Genomic DNA, 17,626 nt, shown 5'->3' with positions numbered 1-17,626 from the left:
AGCGCCCGCCGGCCGGCCCGGCCCCGCCCGCGCCCCGCGGCGGCGGCGCGGCCCCTTTAAAAGGGGGCGGGGCCGCCCCAAAGTTTGCCCAAGTTGCGGCGCGGGCCGGCGGCGCGCGGGTCCCGGCCCGGCCATGGCGCCCCCCGGCCGGTAGCGCCGCCATGGACTCGCTGACCGCCCTCACCGGCAAGGGCGGCCGCCTGCTCCGCGGCACCGCCAGCCGCCTCTGGGGCGCCGTGCCCGGCGGCCTCCGCCACGGCCGCTGCCAGGATGGCCGGAGCCGCGGGGAGCCGGGCCCCGCCAAGTCGACGCCAGGTACCGCTGGGGAAGGGGCCGAGGGCGCGGGGGTGGCCGGGAGTAACGGCGGGCAACGGGCGGCCCGGGCCTCCCCGGGCAGCGGGCTCGGCTCCTCGCCCCTCCCGAGCCTTCCTGGAGTGCGCGGGCTTCGGCGGGAAGCGGGAGCAGCCGGGGCACAGGGTCCCTTCTCAGCCGGGCTCACAGCTGAGCCGGTCGGGAGAGGGACCGACCGCGGCTGGTGCCCCGCTCTGGGCGGCTCCGAGCGGCAGTCGGGGGAGGGCGAGAGGGAGGAGGCGGCGGGGGAAGGGGGCGCAGGGCGGGCGGGGAAGGGCCGGCACATGGGCCGGGGCCGGGCGCTGCCGGCGCCGCGCCACGGAGCGGTTGCAGCGGAGCTGCATCTACAGGCAGCAAACCGACTGAACGTCTTCCTGATTTCCGTGACACAACTCCTACACTTCCTTTATTAACTTCCCTTCCCTGGCATTTTTGCAGACCAGGATGTAGGAAAGCACCTGGAGCACAAGCTCCTCAATTGGCGATGTCTTTTATCTGCGAGGTTGCCTCTGCCTCCCGGGTGCTCCCGAGGAACGGGCAGCATTACTGGGAAGTAGGCTCGGGGATGCTAAGGGCAGAAGTAGTACCTCTGCCACTCAGTGGCCAAACAGGTCAGTCAGGAGAGAGCAGTAGGTGGCTCCTTGTCCTGTGCCTGGAAGGAAGAGGGCTGCTGTTGTCACCCCTTTTCTTGATAATGCTGTTGTGGCTGTTGGTATAGGTATTGTAAGTATCTGATGTGAGCACTTACATTGGCAAGAAATACACTGAAAACTGGAGGGTTGGTCAGTAAATGCACACACCCTTGTTCATGCAGAGGAGGAGCACACAGTGAGAACTCTTAGAGAGGTAATGCCATGGATTGGGAGTTAAAAACAAGTCATGGCATAACTAGTAAGAGCAGCATGATCTAATGATTGCTTGGAAAGAAAACAAAATATGAAGTTAAATTTATGAAAGTGCTTTGTAATAAATAAAGAGGAGTGTACAAGGAATAGTAAGTATTTTCCTTTTTTTCCCTGTTTTGAGAAGCTCTGTGTGAAGTAGATGAATGAATGTTTGTTATAGTCTCTAGTTGAGGTTGAAGTCAGGTCTCTACTGAAATGAATATTAAAACACATTAAGTTTCTTTGTTACTGTAGGTTATTATGGAAGACTAAAATAGTTGTTTTCCTTGAAGGGAAACTAGGTCTGCTACTCAGTGGTAGGCAAGGTAATAGGAATGCCTGTGCAGCCAGTCAGATGTAGATGTTTTTTCCTTGTGTGCATTGGGTCACAGTTCTTGCACAGAAAGGATAATTTGTAACTGGCTATATTTACATTGCCACTCTTTATTTATTTCATGGCCCTCCCCGCAGCATACCCAGGGAGTGATAGAGACTATAATTTGTTTCTCAGCAGTGAAATGAAGTGCCTTGAATAAGGCCTCTGCAAACAGTTAAAGACTTTTTGACAGAGATTGCTTACACTCTTTTTGTGGAACCAAAACGGCAGTAAAATGCTTTAGCATCTTCTGGACTTTGAATCTCTTACAAGGCCTTGTGTTCAGCTGTTAGTATAAAGTGTCTCCTGTGATACATGAGATTTCTTGGAGGGAAAGGCCCTATTTTCCTCCCTTCTTCTGGGAGAAAGGCTTAACTCAGAGTGCTGTAATGTTCTGCTTTTTTTTTTTCCTCTAGCTTTGAGCAGAAAATGTATCTTCACAGATGCTTTCATAATATAATGCCTAAAATTTGTGTTAATGACAAGTTCTAGAATGCAGGGCGAGTCTCTGTGTATATGGACTTTAATGCACCTTTTCCTCACCTAGGTGAAGTGTGTGCAAGGCAAGTAGACCTTGGCCCTCCTGTGCTGCCTTCCCCTTCACAGGGTTTCTGTCAGCTATGGGCAAAAACAAATTCTTGTGACTGTAGAATTCTTCTGTTGAGCATTTTGCTGGCTTTCACAAACCACCTGTGCCCTGGTAATGGGTGCTGTGGAAGCTGTAACAATGATTACAATGCTTCATTTGAAATCAAACCTCTGTTTTAATTAGAGATGGGTCCCCTGGCATTAGCTTAAGACTTAATAGCAGATTCTAAATGCTCCAAATGCTTAGTCTCTGCAGTGTCCTGAATCCAGGCCTACCTATTACTGTAGTTTTTCCTCCCCACCTAGGGCTTTCAGTGGATTGTTGGTTGGTTGGTTGGTTTTTGGGTTTTTTTTTTGTAGGGTTTTTGTTTGAGTGGTTCAGTTGTGACTGTGAATTACTTGTTAAGAACTGTTAACAGTTCTTCATAAATGCCTTAAAACCATGTTTCAAATTCTTTGAAACAAAAAAACAACCTTTTTTAGCTTCTACAACGAAGTATCTCAATTTAATTAATGTAATATTAATAATTTTGCCCTTACTGTTTTCATGCTTGTCTTTTTGAGCAGTTGAACAGCTTTTCTGTCAGGTTTCCAAGTTCAAGGAGGCAGGTCTGTTCAATTGCTGTGCTTTAAATCACTTCTTTGGACACATGCAGAACAGTCCTATAGTATTTCTTGGTAGGGAGAAAGTACACACTGGAAGACTGAGTAGTGCCATAGGAGGCTGTAAACCTGTTTATCTGGTTTACACTGTTTGTGTCAGCAGCCTAGTCAGTGAAAGAACTTTATAAAGTTTTTTTGTCTTTTAATGGTTGTGATGGAGGACAAAAATGCAAATATAATCAGAAAGTCAAGAGAAAACATCTGGCTTTAGTAAAGACACTTTCAATGTCAGAGTGTAAAGGTTTTCTTTTTTTAAAAATACCTGTGAGCTTTGAAATATAACTTCTAAATATAATCTGTTGGTATTTTATAGGATGAGCTAATATGTATGTATTCAAGCTTGGATTTACCTAGAAACTTCAGCTAGAATGGTGGTGTCATTTTCTTGATTATTGTTATGTACTGTAGATGTTAGCATGCTGAAGTTAAATGTGGTTTTAGTTGCTTTGGGATGCAACTCAAGGCTTTGGGCAATGTGTGATTAAGAATTATCTTTTCTGCAGAATTAACTTGAAGGTTCAGTTTAATTTGAGTCTCATCTATACAAACCTTTTACTTAAATGAACTAGCAGTGCATCCCATACTTCAGTCTGCTTTGCTGTGTAGGGAGAGTGTGACCAGCAGTGAGTGACATGGTTTTGCTTCTTTTCTGTGATGCTGCTGAGGCTATACATTGAATGTGCTCTTTGGTTTGTGTGCCACGTTCAGGAGAGCTGCTGAGGAGCTACAGGGGGTCCAGCCAGTTTATCTAGGGGCACAGGGCATGCAACTTGTGAGGAGGGGTTGAGGGAGCTGGGCTTTAGTGATGCTGAGGGGAGACCAAAACAACTTAGAGGCAATCTAATTACCTCCTGTGTCTACCTAGAGGGGCACACTCTTCTCAGTGCTAGGAGATCAAGGAGGAGGAGCAGCCATGAGTTTTAGCTTAGGAGGTTCAAATTGGACAATAGAAAAAACTTCACACAGAGTGGTCTATCACTGGGACAGCTGTAAGCTGACCTGATTTGATGTTGACAATAATTCTACTTAAAACTGAAAGCTGGAGTAAATGTATTCAAAAGGCTTCTCTTCTGAATAACCCTTTGATCTGTGAGGATATACTTTTGTACCTGGAGTCTTACGCTTCTTCCCTCCTAGATATTTTCACCTCACTTAATGGAGGGAGAAAATACACTGCATGGGTAGTGCTGACTTCCTGCAGTGTGTCTTTCATTAAGGATAGAAGTTAAATAAAAATCAGTGATTCAGAGACTCTTCTGAACCAGTCTGTCAGGGAAGTTCTTATAGCTGCCTTCTATTGAAACTTTTGTTGTTGTTGTTTTTCTCCCTCAGGTTCAACTTGATTGTTCAGTTCTGAACCATCTGGCCTATGGGCTTATTTACATTTCTTTCATACCAGCTTTGGAGTCTTGATTGGTAAGGTTACCATACGCAGTATATCCAGTAAACTGTGGCTTGTCAAGGCAGCAGCAGTACATTAGAAGGATAAATGTGCAGTGCCACCTTAAAATACATTTCTCAAATCCTGCTATAAAAGTTAGTATCTTTCTTTCTAAAAATCTTAGAATAAAGCAAATATAGGGCAGGTTACTTTCTCCTTTCATCTTTATTCAGTACTTCATTTTTAAGAAATTACCAGGTGTATGATAAAGTAGGGAAGAGGATTCAAACTGGGGAGACGCACTTCTGTGAGTTTTCTTGTTCACACTGTTCCGGATGAAGCACATATGAAATGTACCAACACCCTTTACAAAGACGCTAATGCTTTGCTTTTATGGCTGAAAATAATTCAGTTGGTACAGGCATAAGAAGCAAATGTGATCTTGGAATGTATCAGGCTGGTGACTCAGTCATCTTGTGATATGTTAATGTATGCACAAGCTCTTCTTCAGACTTCTGTGCTACTAGCATACAGGATTTCTTGAGTATTCCCTTGGTGCATGTGATGTTAAATGATCTTTTACTTCAGGTTCTGCTTTGTACTGTTGCATCTTTCCCTGCTTTTATTCCTCCAAGCTTTGGAACTTCAGAATTCATTGTGTGTCCTTTTACACAGCCTTTGCTGTTGATTGTCCTTTTGAATTTGTCTGCTGATGTGCAATTGTACTGTGTTAAAAACTACTCTATTGGGATCTCATTAATATACCTCTCCATTCTCCTGATTTGTATTTCTCTTCACTGAATCTTTTATATATTTCACAATTCTTTATCCAATTTTTGCTGTTCAGCAGGATTCTGATGTATCAAATGTTTACCTGAAGTTTAGTTTATATACTAATTTTGAATTGAATTTTTGTTTTACTGTATTATATTAGTTGTGGTTTTTATCTTATTTTTTCTGGTTAATTTCCATTTCTAACATTCAAACAATTTAGAAGGGGATATTTTCTTGAGAACCTGCGTACTCATAGCAACATTTCAGGTCACTACATGTATGAATAATAATTTTCTGTTCATCAGCAAGCAACACACCTTGTGTTATATGTGTAAATCTCCCTCTGGCTTGGTTTGTTGGGGTGGCCTTTTGTATCTGTATTGCCTGCAAGAAAAATTGAAGGAATCATAATTACAGATAACTCAAATTGCAAGTAGGATTGTTTAACCCTGCTAAAGGTGGGAAGGTGATGACTTCAGGCTAGGTTTCTCAGTGCTTTATTCTGCTTTGAAAATGTCAAGAGATGGAAACTGCACAGCTGCACTGGTCAATTAGGGTTTTTTGCCTTCTGTCTACTCAGAAGCACTTTTGTTTCTTCTTTGTCTGTTACCTTTTGTTCTCCTGCTGTGTGTCACTGGAGAGACTGGCTCTGTCAACTTGACACCTCTGGGAAAGCTATGTAGAAGGTACAGGATGGCTGCTGTTACAGTCCTTCAAAACCACTTCTCCTTCAGACTGGAGAGGCTCTGTTTTCCTGACCTCTTCTCACAGCCCTCGACTACCTTGGTGTCCCTTCACCAAAATAGTTTTGTTTATTTGTGCCTTCCCTATATTGAATATGGTCAGGGGGAGGGATGCTAGAGCCAGTATTCCAAAGGCATTGCAGTGCAAGGATAGTAGGTGTGCTCTCAGTCTGCTGACCTCTGTTCATAGTAATACAGCTGAGGATGCTGTTGCATCCCCCTAGTTTCCAGGTCATGCTTCTGTCTCCTGTTTTGGCTTCTGCCTACCAAGACCCTTGGGGCTTTTTTCCTGCAGAGCTGCTCCTTGGCTGAGCCGTGCCAACTGTACAACACCAAGGGCTCTTCTTTCCTGTGCAGAAGACTTGTCCTGCTGAATTTGATTAGGTTGCTTTCAGCTTGTTCCCCACCTGTCCAGGTCCTGCTGAACAGCAGCTCTGCCATCATGTATGTTGACTGGTCCCCCACTTATCTGCAAACCTAATGCAATAAACCTGTACAGTAAGATGTTTATGGAGGCTCTGGGAATTACTCCACATCCAAAGCAGATCTATTTGCATGTCAGCAGAGCAGTTGTAGTGCACAAGTCAGCAGGATAAGCTGACTGACTGAGCTCTTAGAAAGGGGTAGGTATCATGGGCTGAAGTGTGATAAGGCAAAGGGTAAATTCTTGAAGATAGGTAAGGACATAACTTGATATTGCTGCTTGATGGTCAGACTGCTGATGTGATATTGGGTAGGCTTGAGCACGTTCGACTAAATGGGCTTAAATATCTGAAAGAGGTGGTGAGTTAGGAAAAGTTGACTTGCTATATCGGTAGTGCAGACAAGATTTCTGCAAGTTTCCATTAACAGATGTATTTGGACTGCAGAAAGATTTTACAGAAGGTGGAGATTGGAGTTGGGTGGTTTCTGATGTATTAAAGTGTATACATGTATATTGTAAATCGAACAGGAAAGGCAACTTACTGTTGGTTAAGACATACTGTGGCATAATCTGAAAATTTGTTAAAGCGTTTCTGTTTACTTTGAATGTGAAATCTTATTTTAAAAGAAAGCCCATGTGATGTACATACCAGGAGTATCATGAACAGAGCACATCCTCGCCACCTGGAGAAGTGTCCTGTCTTAAGTTTGTTTCTCTTCAATTGTTTTTATTCCTGAAATCATCAATTTATTTATTTCTGCCTACATGCTGTGCATCTGACTGGATAACAGTGTTGTGTGTAAGGGGGATCACAAAATGAACTTGGATTAATACTGTATCTGTTGCAGGAAAAAGCTATTTTGATGTGTTCGACGTGCTAATGCAACATTAGCAAGGTCTCAGATTCATTGAGCTTGGGGGTTTGCTCGAGAAAAATGTGAACAAAAGCATCATGTGAAGAGCAGTGAAAAGGATCAAGAGTTTTGAGAGCATGACTTGGAAAGACTGAATCAGAACAGATAGCAGTTGTTTAGCAAGAAGAGACTGAAGGACGCATTATGACATTGCCTTGGTCTGAAAGCCTACCATTTTAGCTAAAAAACTGCATACTACAAGTATCTTGTAGGCTACTGTTAGGCCTCTGTTTCTGGTTCCTAAGATGTTGGAAGATAACTGTAAATAATATTCCTGTAATTATTGTAAGCATATCTAACTGCAGGAGGAGAGGAGGGTTAATGAGATATTTGCTGACTGAAATGTAGTCCCTGCTGTTAGGAGAGTCAGGTCACCAGGTCTTTTGGAATATAAAGATTTCCTACTTTAATCTCTTTTGTTTCTTTAGGAATAAATTATAATGATCTAATTGTTATTGAGCAGAGCTAATATAATAAAGATGTAATATCTGTACTTCCTGTTTTATCAATTAGCGAGTTGTTTCCATGCACTGCTAAATAAAGATGTATTTGAAAATATTTTAGACTACTTTTCATGGTTTGATTCATTACCCCATATGTGCTGCATATTTAAGATCCTGTGAAAAACTGTGTCCTAGACAAGAATTTGATGAAGTTGCTGCCTTTTCCTTTTTTTTAAATACCTGTAAATCTGATGCACAAATGTGCAGTTCTTGATGGACAGTGGATGAATAATCTTTTTCTTACCTTCTTGATCATAATAAGCTTGATACTTCAAGCTCATTTATTAATTTTAAACCATTTGCAGTAATTGCGGACTTATCCAGATTCTTTGCTTTTTCTCAGAGGATACTTGTTTGGTTTATGAATTTATTTCTCTGGAAAAAGTTATTTTTGTTACATTAGAATGAATGGAATAGCAGCTGAGAAACATTGCAAGTCGAGATTTAATCTTATTGTGCAGACAACAAGGTTAAAGTGAATACATTTGGCTCTGTGCAGAGCTTGAAGATCCTCCTAAGCGCTTCCTAGCTTGTATCCTTATCTTTTTCAACTCTTAGTGCCAGAAATCCAAAGGATGTGCTAAAAGCATCAGTGAACAGTAAATGGAAGGTCTACAATTAAGCTGACATGGCTTACTAAGAAATGAGAAATGCCACTCTTGTCATAATTATTTGAGCTAGCAAGTGCCACAAGAATATTTTCAGTCAACCAAAATTCAGTGGCATGGGGCCATGTAGAGGCAGTTTATAGAAGGCCTGCTATAAATGTTAGAATTTGACTTTAGTTGTTTTGCGTTGAATGCCACTGAGTAATTAATATTTTAATGTCAAAGCTGCCTTATTGAAAACTGCATCTTCCTAAAACATAATGTCCATAAACCCCCTTTTCCTATCCTGTGTAAGCATGTTGGAACAGTAAGTCCTCCTTTCTGTGTTGGATGATTATATGTAATTGTTCTTATGCTGCAGTCATTTAACCTCAAGATTCTGAGCTTGTGTATTCAGACTAAATATTGGTCTTGTGTCATTTTGAACACCATGTTCTGCATCTTTCTAGTTCTAGTCTTTTAAATCCTAGCTGAAATATTTTCTTGTCATTTGTGGATCTGGCATGCACTTTTTGACTTCAGTGTTTCAAGCTGTTGCGGAGGCCCACCCAGTCCTGAATTAAAGCATGAATCCTGTTGTTACAAAAGGTCTTAGCTTCTTCTGCCTAAAAGAGCACAGCTAAGAGGTCTGATAACATAGCACCCCAGATCCCATGTTAAACAACTTACTTGACTCTTGAGGTTGTGTTTAAGTGTGGTCAGTGGTGTCAGGTTTTTCTTGATGTGGTCTGAGAGCATCAACCTTTGTTAGCCTCACTGTCTTGCTGCTTGCAGATGAAGTAATGGTTGCATGTAACCCAACAAAATGAGAACCTCTGCAACAGTTATCTGGAAAATAAGTAAAATGAAAGCATCAGACTGACTCTTGTTGGGTCTGAGGACTTTTTAGACACTGCATTCTATGCTGGCAGTTGTTTCTGCTTGTATGTGCTTCCTAGAATGCTAGGGGCACTGGAATGGCTGGAAGACTCATTTCCTTTGCCCTCAAAAATGAATAGCTGGCTCATTTAGTGAGAGATAGAGGCTTTGTAGTGTGTCATCAGGGAGGCTGAATTCATGTTTCTACTACTCTGACCTATTTTCACAGCTGAAATACATTCTAGTTTTGTTTCTGAGAGGTTAGGTCAAAATTGATGTGTTCTGTATGAGCAGACAGCTCGAGCACTTGGGCTGTGGGCAGAGGTGTGGATTTTGGTAGCTTGGCCAGCTGGGTAGTCAGCACACAGGGAGCTCAGTGTTGCCTGCCTCCATCTCTTGTTGACTCAGGAGACTCACATCGTGTCAGGTTATGAAACACTTGAATCTGTACCCATATAGTGAGGGGAGGTAATGCCTTCACAGACTGAAGGAATGGAAGTGAGCACTGCTGGGAAGGGTAGGATTTACTGCCTTAGATATGGGAGGGGGGGACATCAAAAACCCTAGCTGCAGACTATAAACTTCTGGAAGCCTTGTGGGAGGAGCTCTCCTGGCTTTCTTACAAGATGCCTTCAACAGGGACCTGTCTTCCCCACCCCTACCCTCTGTTTGGTCATACTTTCCTGAGGTTACCAGAGTTCTCTCAAATCTCTGAAGATCACGGGCCTAGAATGGAAGCCACATGAGAAGTGGCTGAGGTCATTTGGTCTGTCCAGCTGGCAGAAGAAGGGGACCTCATAGAGACCTACAGCTTCCTCAAGAAGGGGAAAGTGGGAGGGACTGACACTGGTCTCTTCTCTCTGACCAGTGACAGGGCCCGAGGGAACACCGTAAGGCCACATCAGGAGAGGTTTAGGCTGGGTGTTAAGAAAAGCTTCCTCAAGCAGAGAATGACTGGGCGCTGGAACAGTCTCCCCAGGGAAGTGATTGCAACACCAAGACTGCCAGAATTTGGGCAATGCTCTTTGGCACATGATGTGACCCTTGATGTTGTCTAGGGCATGGCCAGGAGTTGGACACAGTTATCTTTGTGGGTCCCAGCTCAGGATTTTTTAATGATCATTCTGTGATTCTAAGTCTAAAGCAGCAGTGAAGGTTCTTCTGCTGGGAAGAACAAATAATTTCCCATTCTTATTTCTGGCATAAGGAACAGAAGTGGGTATTTTTGCACGACATCATTCTGCTGCTCAGAATGGAGAGAGAGGATAATTTATCTTGACTTCTTGAGTGGCACTTGTCTGCAAGGTGCCTTCAGACACTTGAACCAGTAAGAAGAAAAAAGAAAGTTAAAGTTGGGTTGAAAAAATCCCCACAAACTACATTGGGCTGTATACAGCTGAAGTGAATGCACATATATTTGTGCTATGGGGCTTCTTTCCTTCCATCACATGGCGGGGGAGGAGGGGAAGAAGACTTCTTGTTCTGGAATAAGGGTTCTCCATTTATAGCTTATTAAGGCATGTATGGCATCCTGGATGAGATCCGTCTATTTTCAGTTCCGTCCTTTCTCTTTTTCTTAGGATTATTTGACCCAGACTGCTCTTGAAAGAAAATAATTAGGCTATTGGCAAAGCTTTGATAAGGGCTGAAAAATTTGGAACAGCTACAGTCAAGCAACTGTTAGGTTTTCTATAGCTTGCTGTGGAGGCACCTGTTGTGCTGCAAGGTCAGGTAAAAAATTTGCTAACAAAATATTTGACCTAGACGAGGAGAATATTGGCTGCTACTAAGCCTACACACAAACTTCTAGTGTATTTTATTGTTACTGAGTTGGCTTCATTTCCCTCAGAGACATTTGTAGTAAGTTTAAACACTTATGAGTATAATCAGAAATGAATGTTTCCTCCAACTAAGTTCTAAAAAGCTGCTATTAGTAAATAAGGGAAGAAGTACCTTTTAATGTGTTGAATGAAGATAGCAGTGTGCAGAATTAGTGTATAGGTTTGTAGAATTGCTAGAGACTTTTTAGAAGTAGGCTTAGTTCTCAATGTTATTCATAGCTATAAAAACGTATCAAAATTAGTACCATCCATGGATCAGTTTTAGGTATGGGTGCATTCTTCCTCCGGCTATATAAAAACTGATGAATTAGACCAAAGTTTATATTCTTTTTTTATCTATATAAAGAGTACCACAGGAGGTTATTTATGTTGGGTCTGCTAGAAATCACTACTTTGTTGTCTTGTGCAGCTTGTCCTATATAGCAAATATAAGATATTTCTGAGGTAGGTTTTCTCTTGTGCGTTTTTGTTTTGGTTTTTTTTTCAAGATTTCATTTTGTTTCTTCTTCTTTGGCAGAACTTGCTGTGTAATTTGCATTGTGATTTCCCTGCCCTCTATATTTTAATAGTTTTGGCTATCCATGTAGAAATTTGGGAGGGAGTGCAGGAAAGTTGTACTGATACTTGTCTAGTTTCTTCCAGTGTCAGAGTTGTGATACTAATTAAATCTAATAGTGCACTAAAGATGCTGTTGGTTTATAGCATGTCTCCTTAGCACTTCAGGTGATGCTTAAATGCATTATACTAAATATTCTCAATGTAGCCAAGCTAAAATATTTTTTTAAATACATTTTATAAGGTTTCTTGCTTCTATTGAATTTAGCTTGAAATATTTGAGTAAATTATGGTAAAAAATTGAATGTATCAAAATGGGAGTATAACTAATCCCATTGTAGCATGAAAACTTAATGTCTCATTCATATAAGTATTTTGGGCTCCTTAATAGCAGATACTTGACTGTTGAAGGTGGAGGCCATGTGGTGGAAGAGATGAATTTAAAAAATCCGTGTGTGTGTATAGATGCAGATATTAAAACTCTCACTTTTCTAGAGTTGTATGTGCTTTCTTTTGAACCATGTAACTACACAGCTGCATCGTGATTATCATAAATATAAAGCCAGTTGGTTTAAAATAATAGAGCATACTTTAGTTACAGATGGTTGCTTGCTTAGCCTGTGAAACAGGTCATCAAAATACAGTGCCCCAATAAAAAGAAGTTTTTCATTTGTACAATTTATGTAGAATCTTTAGTGTTTATTTACTAGCTCTGTGTGTTAACTACAGATAGGATAATTATGAATTTAATACTAATGCTCTTTGTTTTATAAAAAAGCTTTAAATACTCTGTAATTATCAAACAGTGACAAAATATCTCCCCTCAGATGAAAGCAGACTGGGTATGATACAAAATCAAACACAGCAATTCCAGAAATGTTTCTTCCCTGATGGGTTCAATGTCCTATTTAGTCTTCATTAATCGCTTCTTGGATAGCAGCAAGTACTTCTGCAGTTAGTTGGTTTCCAGTTATCAGTTGTTTGTATTGGTCAAATTCTTAAAGCATTGCAGAGGAATGAAGTCCCTATTTTAGCAGCTGGTATCTGTTGGAATCAGCAGGAGTAAGCTGTGTAACTGGTGGATTAGATGTCTGCCCACGGGGCTGTAGTCAGCAGCCTGTGACAGTACTGAGAGAGGAAAATGAATTTAACACACGCATTGCCTCAATTTTTTTCAGATGCTGGCCAGAAGAAGACCCCAGACAAGAAAGATGGGCGACGAATGTCTTTTCAAAAACCTAGAGGGACTCTTGAATATTCTGTAAGTTACTGCTTTATTGTTAGAATGTTACTGCAAAGCAAATGCAGGCTAAAAAGTTGCGCTACAAAATATAAGCAAAACTGTAATGTGTATTGCCTTTAATGTTAGAATTCTGTGTATCTCATAGTTTAGTTTGACAGAAATTAAATGAGGGAATTAGCTAGTAGTACTAATACTGTTTTTTCCCTTTAAGTGCCTTTTTTCCTTAGAAATTTCAAGCTAATCAAACTGTTGACTGGTTCACTTTTAGGTAGCTAGTTAGAAACAAATAACAATAGTTACATAATTATGTGCAAGTTCTCTGCTTTCAGCATTATTATTAAACTGTTGCTGTCAGGAGAAATAACAGAATAAAGTTGTAAAGGGAAGCTGCATCTTGAATACTGAATACTGACTTCCTGGTATCTTATAATAATTGCCGTAGATCTGTGCCTTTTACTGTATAACTCAGTTTCTGCATCAGTATCTGAAAATGGAGCCTTTCTTTCCCTGTTCTGTTCTTGAAATGACCCTCAAACTGTGCTGCAGTCAGCTCTCATATTTGTGGTTACTAAGGGAAACAGAAGTGAGAAGTATCTGTCTTGTGTTATGTACTGGAAATACAATTAAGCCTATAAATAATGCTTATAGAGTTGATGTTAAATTAGGGATGGTCTGCCACAGTTATCTTTAAATGCTTTTGAAGCTGGACATGATAAATAAAAATGATAACTGCTTTATGAAAAGTCTTCACTTGACCTCTTGGTGTTCTCTTACTCCAAGAATAAGAGATACAGGGAAGACTTAACTCTGTTACATTAAGCCAAGCTATGATAATTGCTTAAGTACTGAGAGGACTGTGATAGTCTTTTGGATAGAGACAGAGTAAGTGTGTAGTGGAGCGAGAAGCATTTCATTAGCGTGGCTTTTATTGGAATTTGAATATATTTCTAGCCTGCTCTAAAGACTTCCTTGAAGTTGGAATTCAAAACAGAAATTCCTGCTGCTTAGATTCTAGCAGTTGAAGAATGTTAATGTAAATGTGACTGTTGTTGATGTTATATTAACTCCATTTGGTCTGAAATACTTGGGAAAAACAGTCAGGTGTAGCTCTGTATTACTGGCATCCATACTCAGTAAATCTAGTAATTTGGTTCTTGCCACCATGTGAGTGCTTTTACTTTGGTATGTAACATTCCAGGCAAAGTAAAAGCAACGAGCTTTCCTTTTTTAACTTGGTGTGTGTTTGTGTCAAGTAGTCATGTACTTCTGCAGGTTTTTGTGTTCCAGTAGGTGGAGTTTTAGATCCAAAAATAGCTTTCTTAATATGTACTGAAGTATGCATCACTTCCTTGTGAGTCAAAAAAGATGATTCACAGGAATCAAAGGCTTTTTGTCATTAAACTTAGTCCACCTTCTAAAAGAGCCTGTAGCATGTATGTAAGATGGTGCATTTCAGCTTCACAAATACTGTATTCTGTCAGGTCTTGCTGTACATTTCACTCATGAGGCTCATGAAACACTTGAGTAGCATCATGTTAGGTTAATTTGTGTGCATGTATTTTAATAAAATGCACGGATATAACTTTTAGGAACTGAGCTTATGCTTACTGTAAGAGAGATCTGGTAGCTGAGTGGTAATTTGCTACTGTTATCATTTATTACTTTATTATATGTGAAGAGGTGCACTTGTGTCTTGTTTCTGACTTCATCCTACTTCCTGTCACAGTGACAACACATGTGTGCACACACATGTATTTATATACCTGCATGTGTTGCTTCTTTGAGAAGTAGTAGAGAGTGAAGGCAGAAACCAGACTCCCCCTCACCTTCCAGCATTGTTGAAGTTAGTGGGTTTTTTTGCCTTTTTTAAGATAATAATTTAATATGTTAATTTTTCCAATGGCTACATGGTTTTAGGAGGGAAGATCTTATTTGTATTCATGAAGTTTGGAGTGAGTTGACATCTCACTTGTGCAAACTATGGGGTTTTAATAGGAAGTAGACTTCACACCGGAATTTTTTTAGAAAAAAATTTACTACGGGACAAATGAACAATAAAATAAATTTTCTCTTTAAAGCTAAAGACAGAATGCAGTTAATGTTTAAGATTTTAATTGAAAATTCCCAAGGCATGAAAACTTGAACCTGCTGTTCTGTATGTAGCAGCAGAGAGAAGATGTCAACAGATACGGTACTAATGAACGGAAGTAAGTCCTGAACTGTCTCTAAAGGATACAGACAAAACTGGTTCATTTTTGCTGGTACTGCTTAGACAGTGGACAGATATCTTTTAATAGAGTTTACCCTTTCCTCAATGTGAGTCAGCATATTAGATGCAAGTTGATATTGTCTGTTATTTCAGAATTCACAGTTGCTGCTCAAGCCATATGTTTTCCCCTTCAGCCTTTTGTGTTCCATCTTGTACAAACACAACTGGTGCCTGCCTGTAGGTGTCAGAAGAGCCAGCTCCGGGTGAATAATGGAGCATGAGCAGAGGGCTGCTTACTGACACCAGTGATTGTGGCATGCTAGCAGGCTTGTGACTTCAGTGAAAGCCTTCTAACTGCTCTTCCTTTTGAGGAGAAGAAAGAAATAATTGTGGTTATTTACAGATGGGTTTGATTTTTGTTTAGAAAAATGTTTGTAAGTGAGTAGTTGAAATGAATGATCTGGTTTATGAGTGTTGGAGATCTAATCTAAGATTTCCCTTTATCTCTCTGGAGATTGAAGGCTGTGCTCTCCTGAAGTAGTAAGTACTTAATACACAGATTATGTTGTCCAGGTTAAGGAAGAGCCCAATCAATTCCTGAAGGTCACAGAAGCCTTTAGTAGACCATAGGCTTGAGACTGAGTTTTCTACCTATATGTAGAGAGTGCTAAGGGTTCTCTTCTGGTGTCACTAGTTCTATTGCCATTGTAAACCTTTACATACTATTTAGAAAGCTACACACTTAGGAGTTTTGGTGATTTTTTTTTTTTTTGTTTTTTAATTTCTTGGCTCTTCCATTTCAAACCCAAGGAATGTGTTCTTTTTTGGCTGCCACTTTTCTTTGAGCAAGCCATTGTCATAATCTATTAACTTGCTTTGGGGAATATTGAAAATGTAGATCATAATGGTGATGCTACTTCATCTGTGTCTTTTATTAATTATTTTTGATGCTGGCTTTATGATATTTACAGGGTTTGTTTTGCTGATGTTGCGTATTATATAAATTAGGCCTGTTAACAATTAGTTAATATGGTCATAATTGGTATTTCTAAAGGCTTGAGTACAGTGCCAAACCTGTGCTATTTGTGCCCTTTTGTTATCACCTTTTTTTTTAGTCTTCCTGTTTGTTTAATTTTGTTAGTGTGTTTCAATGCTCTTAAACTATGTTTGATTTTCTGGCTCTTCACCTAGTGTTGAAATAAAAAAATTATTTCTTCACTCTGATTCCTATGTATTTGATGTTTAATTTTTAATGGAGGAATGAGTGAATTCTGACTGTTGAGTGAAGTCAGAATTCATTAAAATACCAGTAGAATAAAGTTTTTAATAACTTTACCAGCTGTTGATCTGAGGGAAATGAAGGTAGTTTGAACCAGAGATAATGGTGGCTGAAGTTCTCTGTCTGCTATTACATAAGTGCACCTGGGAAACATGGGTGCATTCTCAATGAAGATTTAATATTCAAATATTTATATAAGATTTTTAACATTCAGAATAGCATTTAAGTAGCTACCTCAATATATAGAAAGCTTCTTTTCTTAGAGGGAAGGAATAACTTCTTGCCTTCTCTTGTAGTAGTGAATTAATAGGGAAAAGCTGGGAATCCATGGCACTATTCAAATCTTGTTAGTTCTGTGCTTTTCTACAAAATTATTCTTTGAGATTTTGGCTGTTCAGATTCTACTTTTTAGAACAGTAGAGGGCCTGAGAACTGGAAAATAGGCCTTGGAATCTAGGAAGATATTTCAGGAATTATGTGAGCAGTGTCATTGAGCTTGTTTTGAGAAGGTATCTCTGCTGGTCCCTGAAGTCCCATGTAGTGTGGAAATTTGCCTGTGCAAATTTGAGAGCCAAACAAAAAGGAAGCTTATACTTGCCAATGTGTTTGTCATGAGTGAGAAAAACCCTTTAGTTGCCAAGCTGTTTCACAAGATGTTTTTATTTCAGAAGGTTGTAAAGAGTGAATGCATGCCTAAACTTTGTGGTTTGAATGCTTTTAATTTGTTTTATGGCATAAGTTAGTCTAAAATCTCACCTGCTTCAATGATTAAGTGATACATAAGAAAGATTTACTTAGCAGCTGTTGCCCTTCAACATTTATGTGAGCACAAACTTAGGCAAAACTTCTGAATTTCACTTCACACTTTGTTTTAGCAAACATTGTGTATCATGTAGAGCTTCTGATGGAAACCTTACTCTTCAATGATTTGGTGGTTAGTTTTGTTATGGTCTGTGGGGCATGTAGTACATACCTGGTCTTGTTACAGTCCTGTTCTGATTTTTTCTGTAGTACAGCATGAAACATGGCATATGAAAATACTCTTCTTTTTTCTTTTTTTTTTTTTTTTTTAAATATCTCTGATCATACAGTACTGAATGACTGAGAGCTACTAGAACAGTCTTCCATATTGGAAATTCTAGTGTAGAAAGATGTTTACTGCTTTTTTTAGCTTATTGGCTTCCTGTATAAAAAAAACTCAAAATAGGTTTCTAATCCTATCTTAAAAAAGCTAATTGCCTTTTCTTTGGCAATGCTTATATCTTTTTGTTAGTGAATCTAGGTTGAGAAGTGCATTTTTACAAAATTATATGGAAAAGAATTCTCTAGCTCTGTTTACATTTAGCTGCAAATATATCTTAGCTCATATGGCTTCATCTTGTCTTAACTGATAAAATCTATTTTTTCCTGGTGTTTATGAAGTCTTGTGCCA

The 17,626-nt window shown here is 40.0% G+C and overlaps 1 protein-coding gene across 7 annotated transcripts in view; it reads left to right on the top strand.

Moving 5' to 3' along the window:
• Positions 1-17,626, top strand: part of OXR1 (oxidation resistance 1) — a 266,515-nt gene that overhangs the window by 190,184 nt on the left and 58,705 nt on the right. For 6 of the 7 annotated variants that reach the window (XM_066564420.1, XM_066564445.1, XM_066564427.1 and 3 more), the window contains one exon: positions 12,642-12,724. In XM_066564420.1, the coding sequence (XP_066420517.1) occupies positions 12,642-12,724 (83 nt within the window). Of the gene's footprint in view, positions 1-146; positions 316-12,641; positions 12,725-17,626 lie in introns of those variants that run through there. The other variant, XM_066564463.1, reaches the window with a different exon arrangement.

Source organism: Molothrus aeneus, chromosome 1 (genome assembly GCF_037042795.1).
Source record: "Molothrus aeneus isolate 106 chromosome 1, BPBGC_Maene_1.0, whole genome shotgun sequence".
NCBI lineage: Eukaryota > Metazoa > Chordata > Aves > Passeriformes > Icteridae > Molothrus > Molothrus aeneus.
Note: the sequence above shows the minus strand (reverse complement) of the source record. Positions and strands in the feature narration are given on the sequence as shown.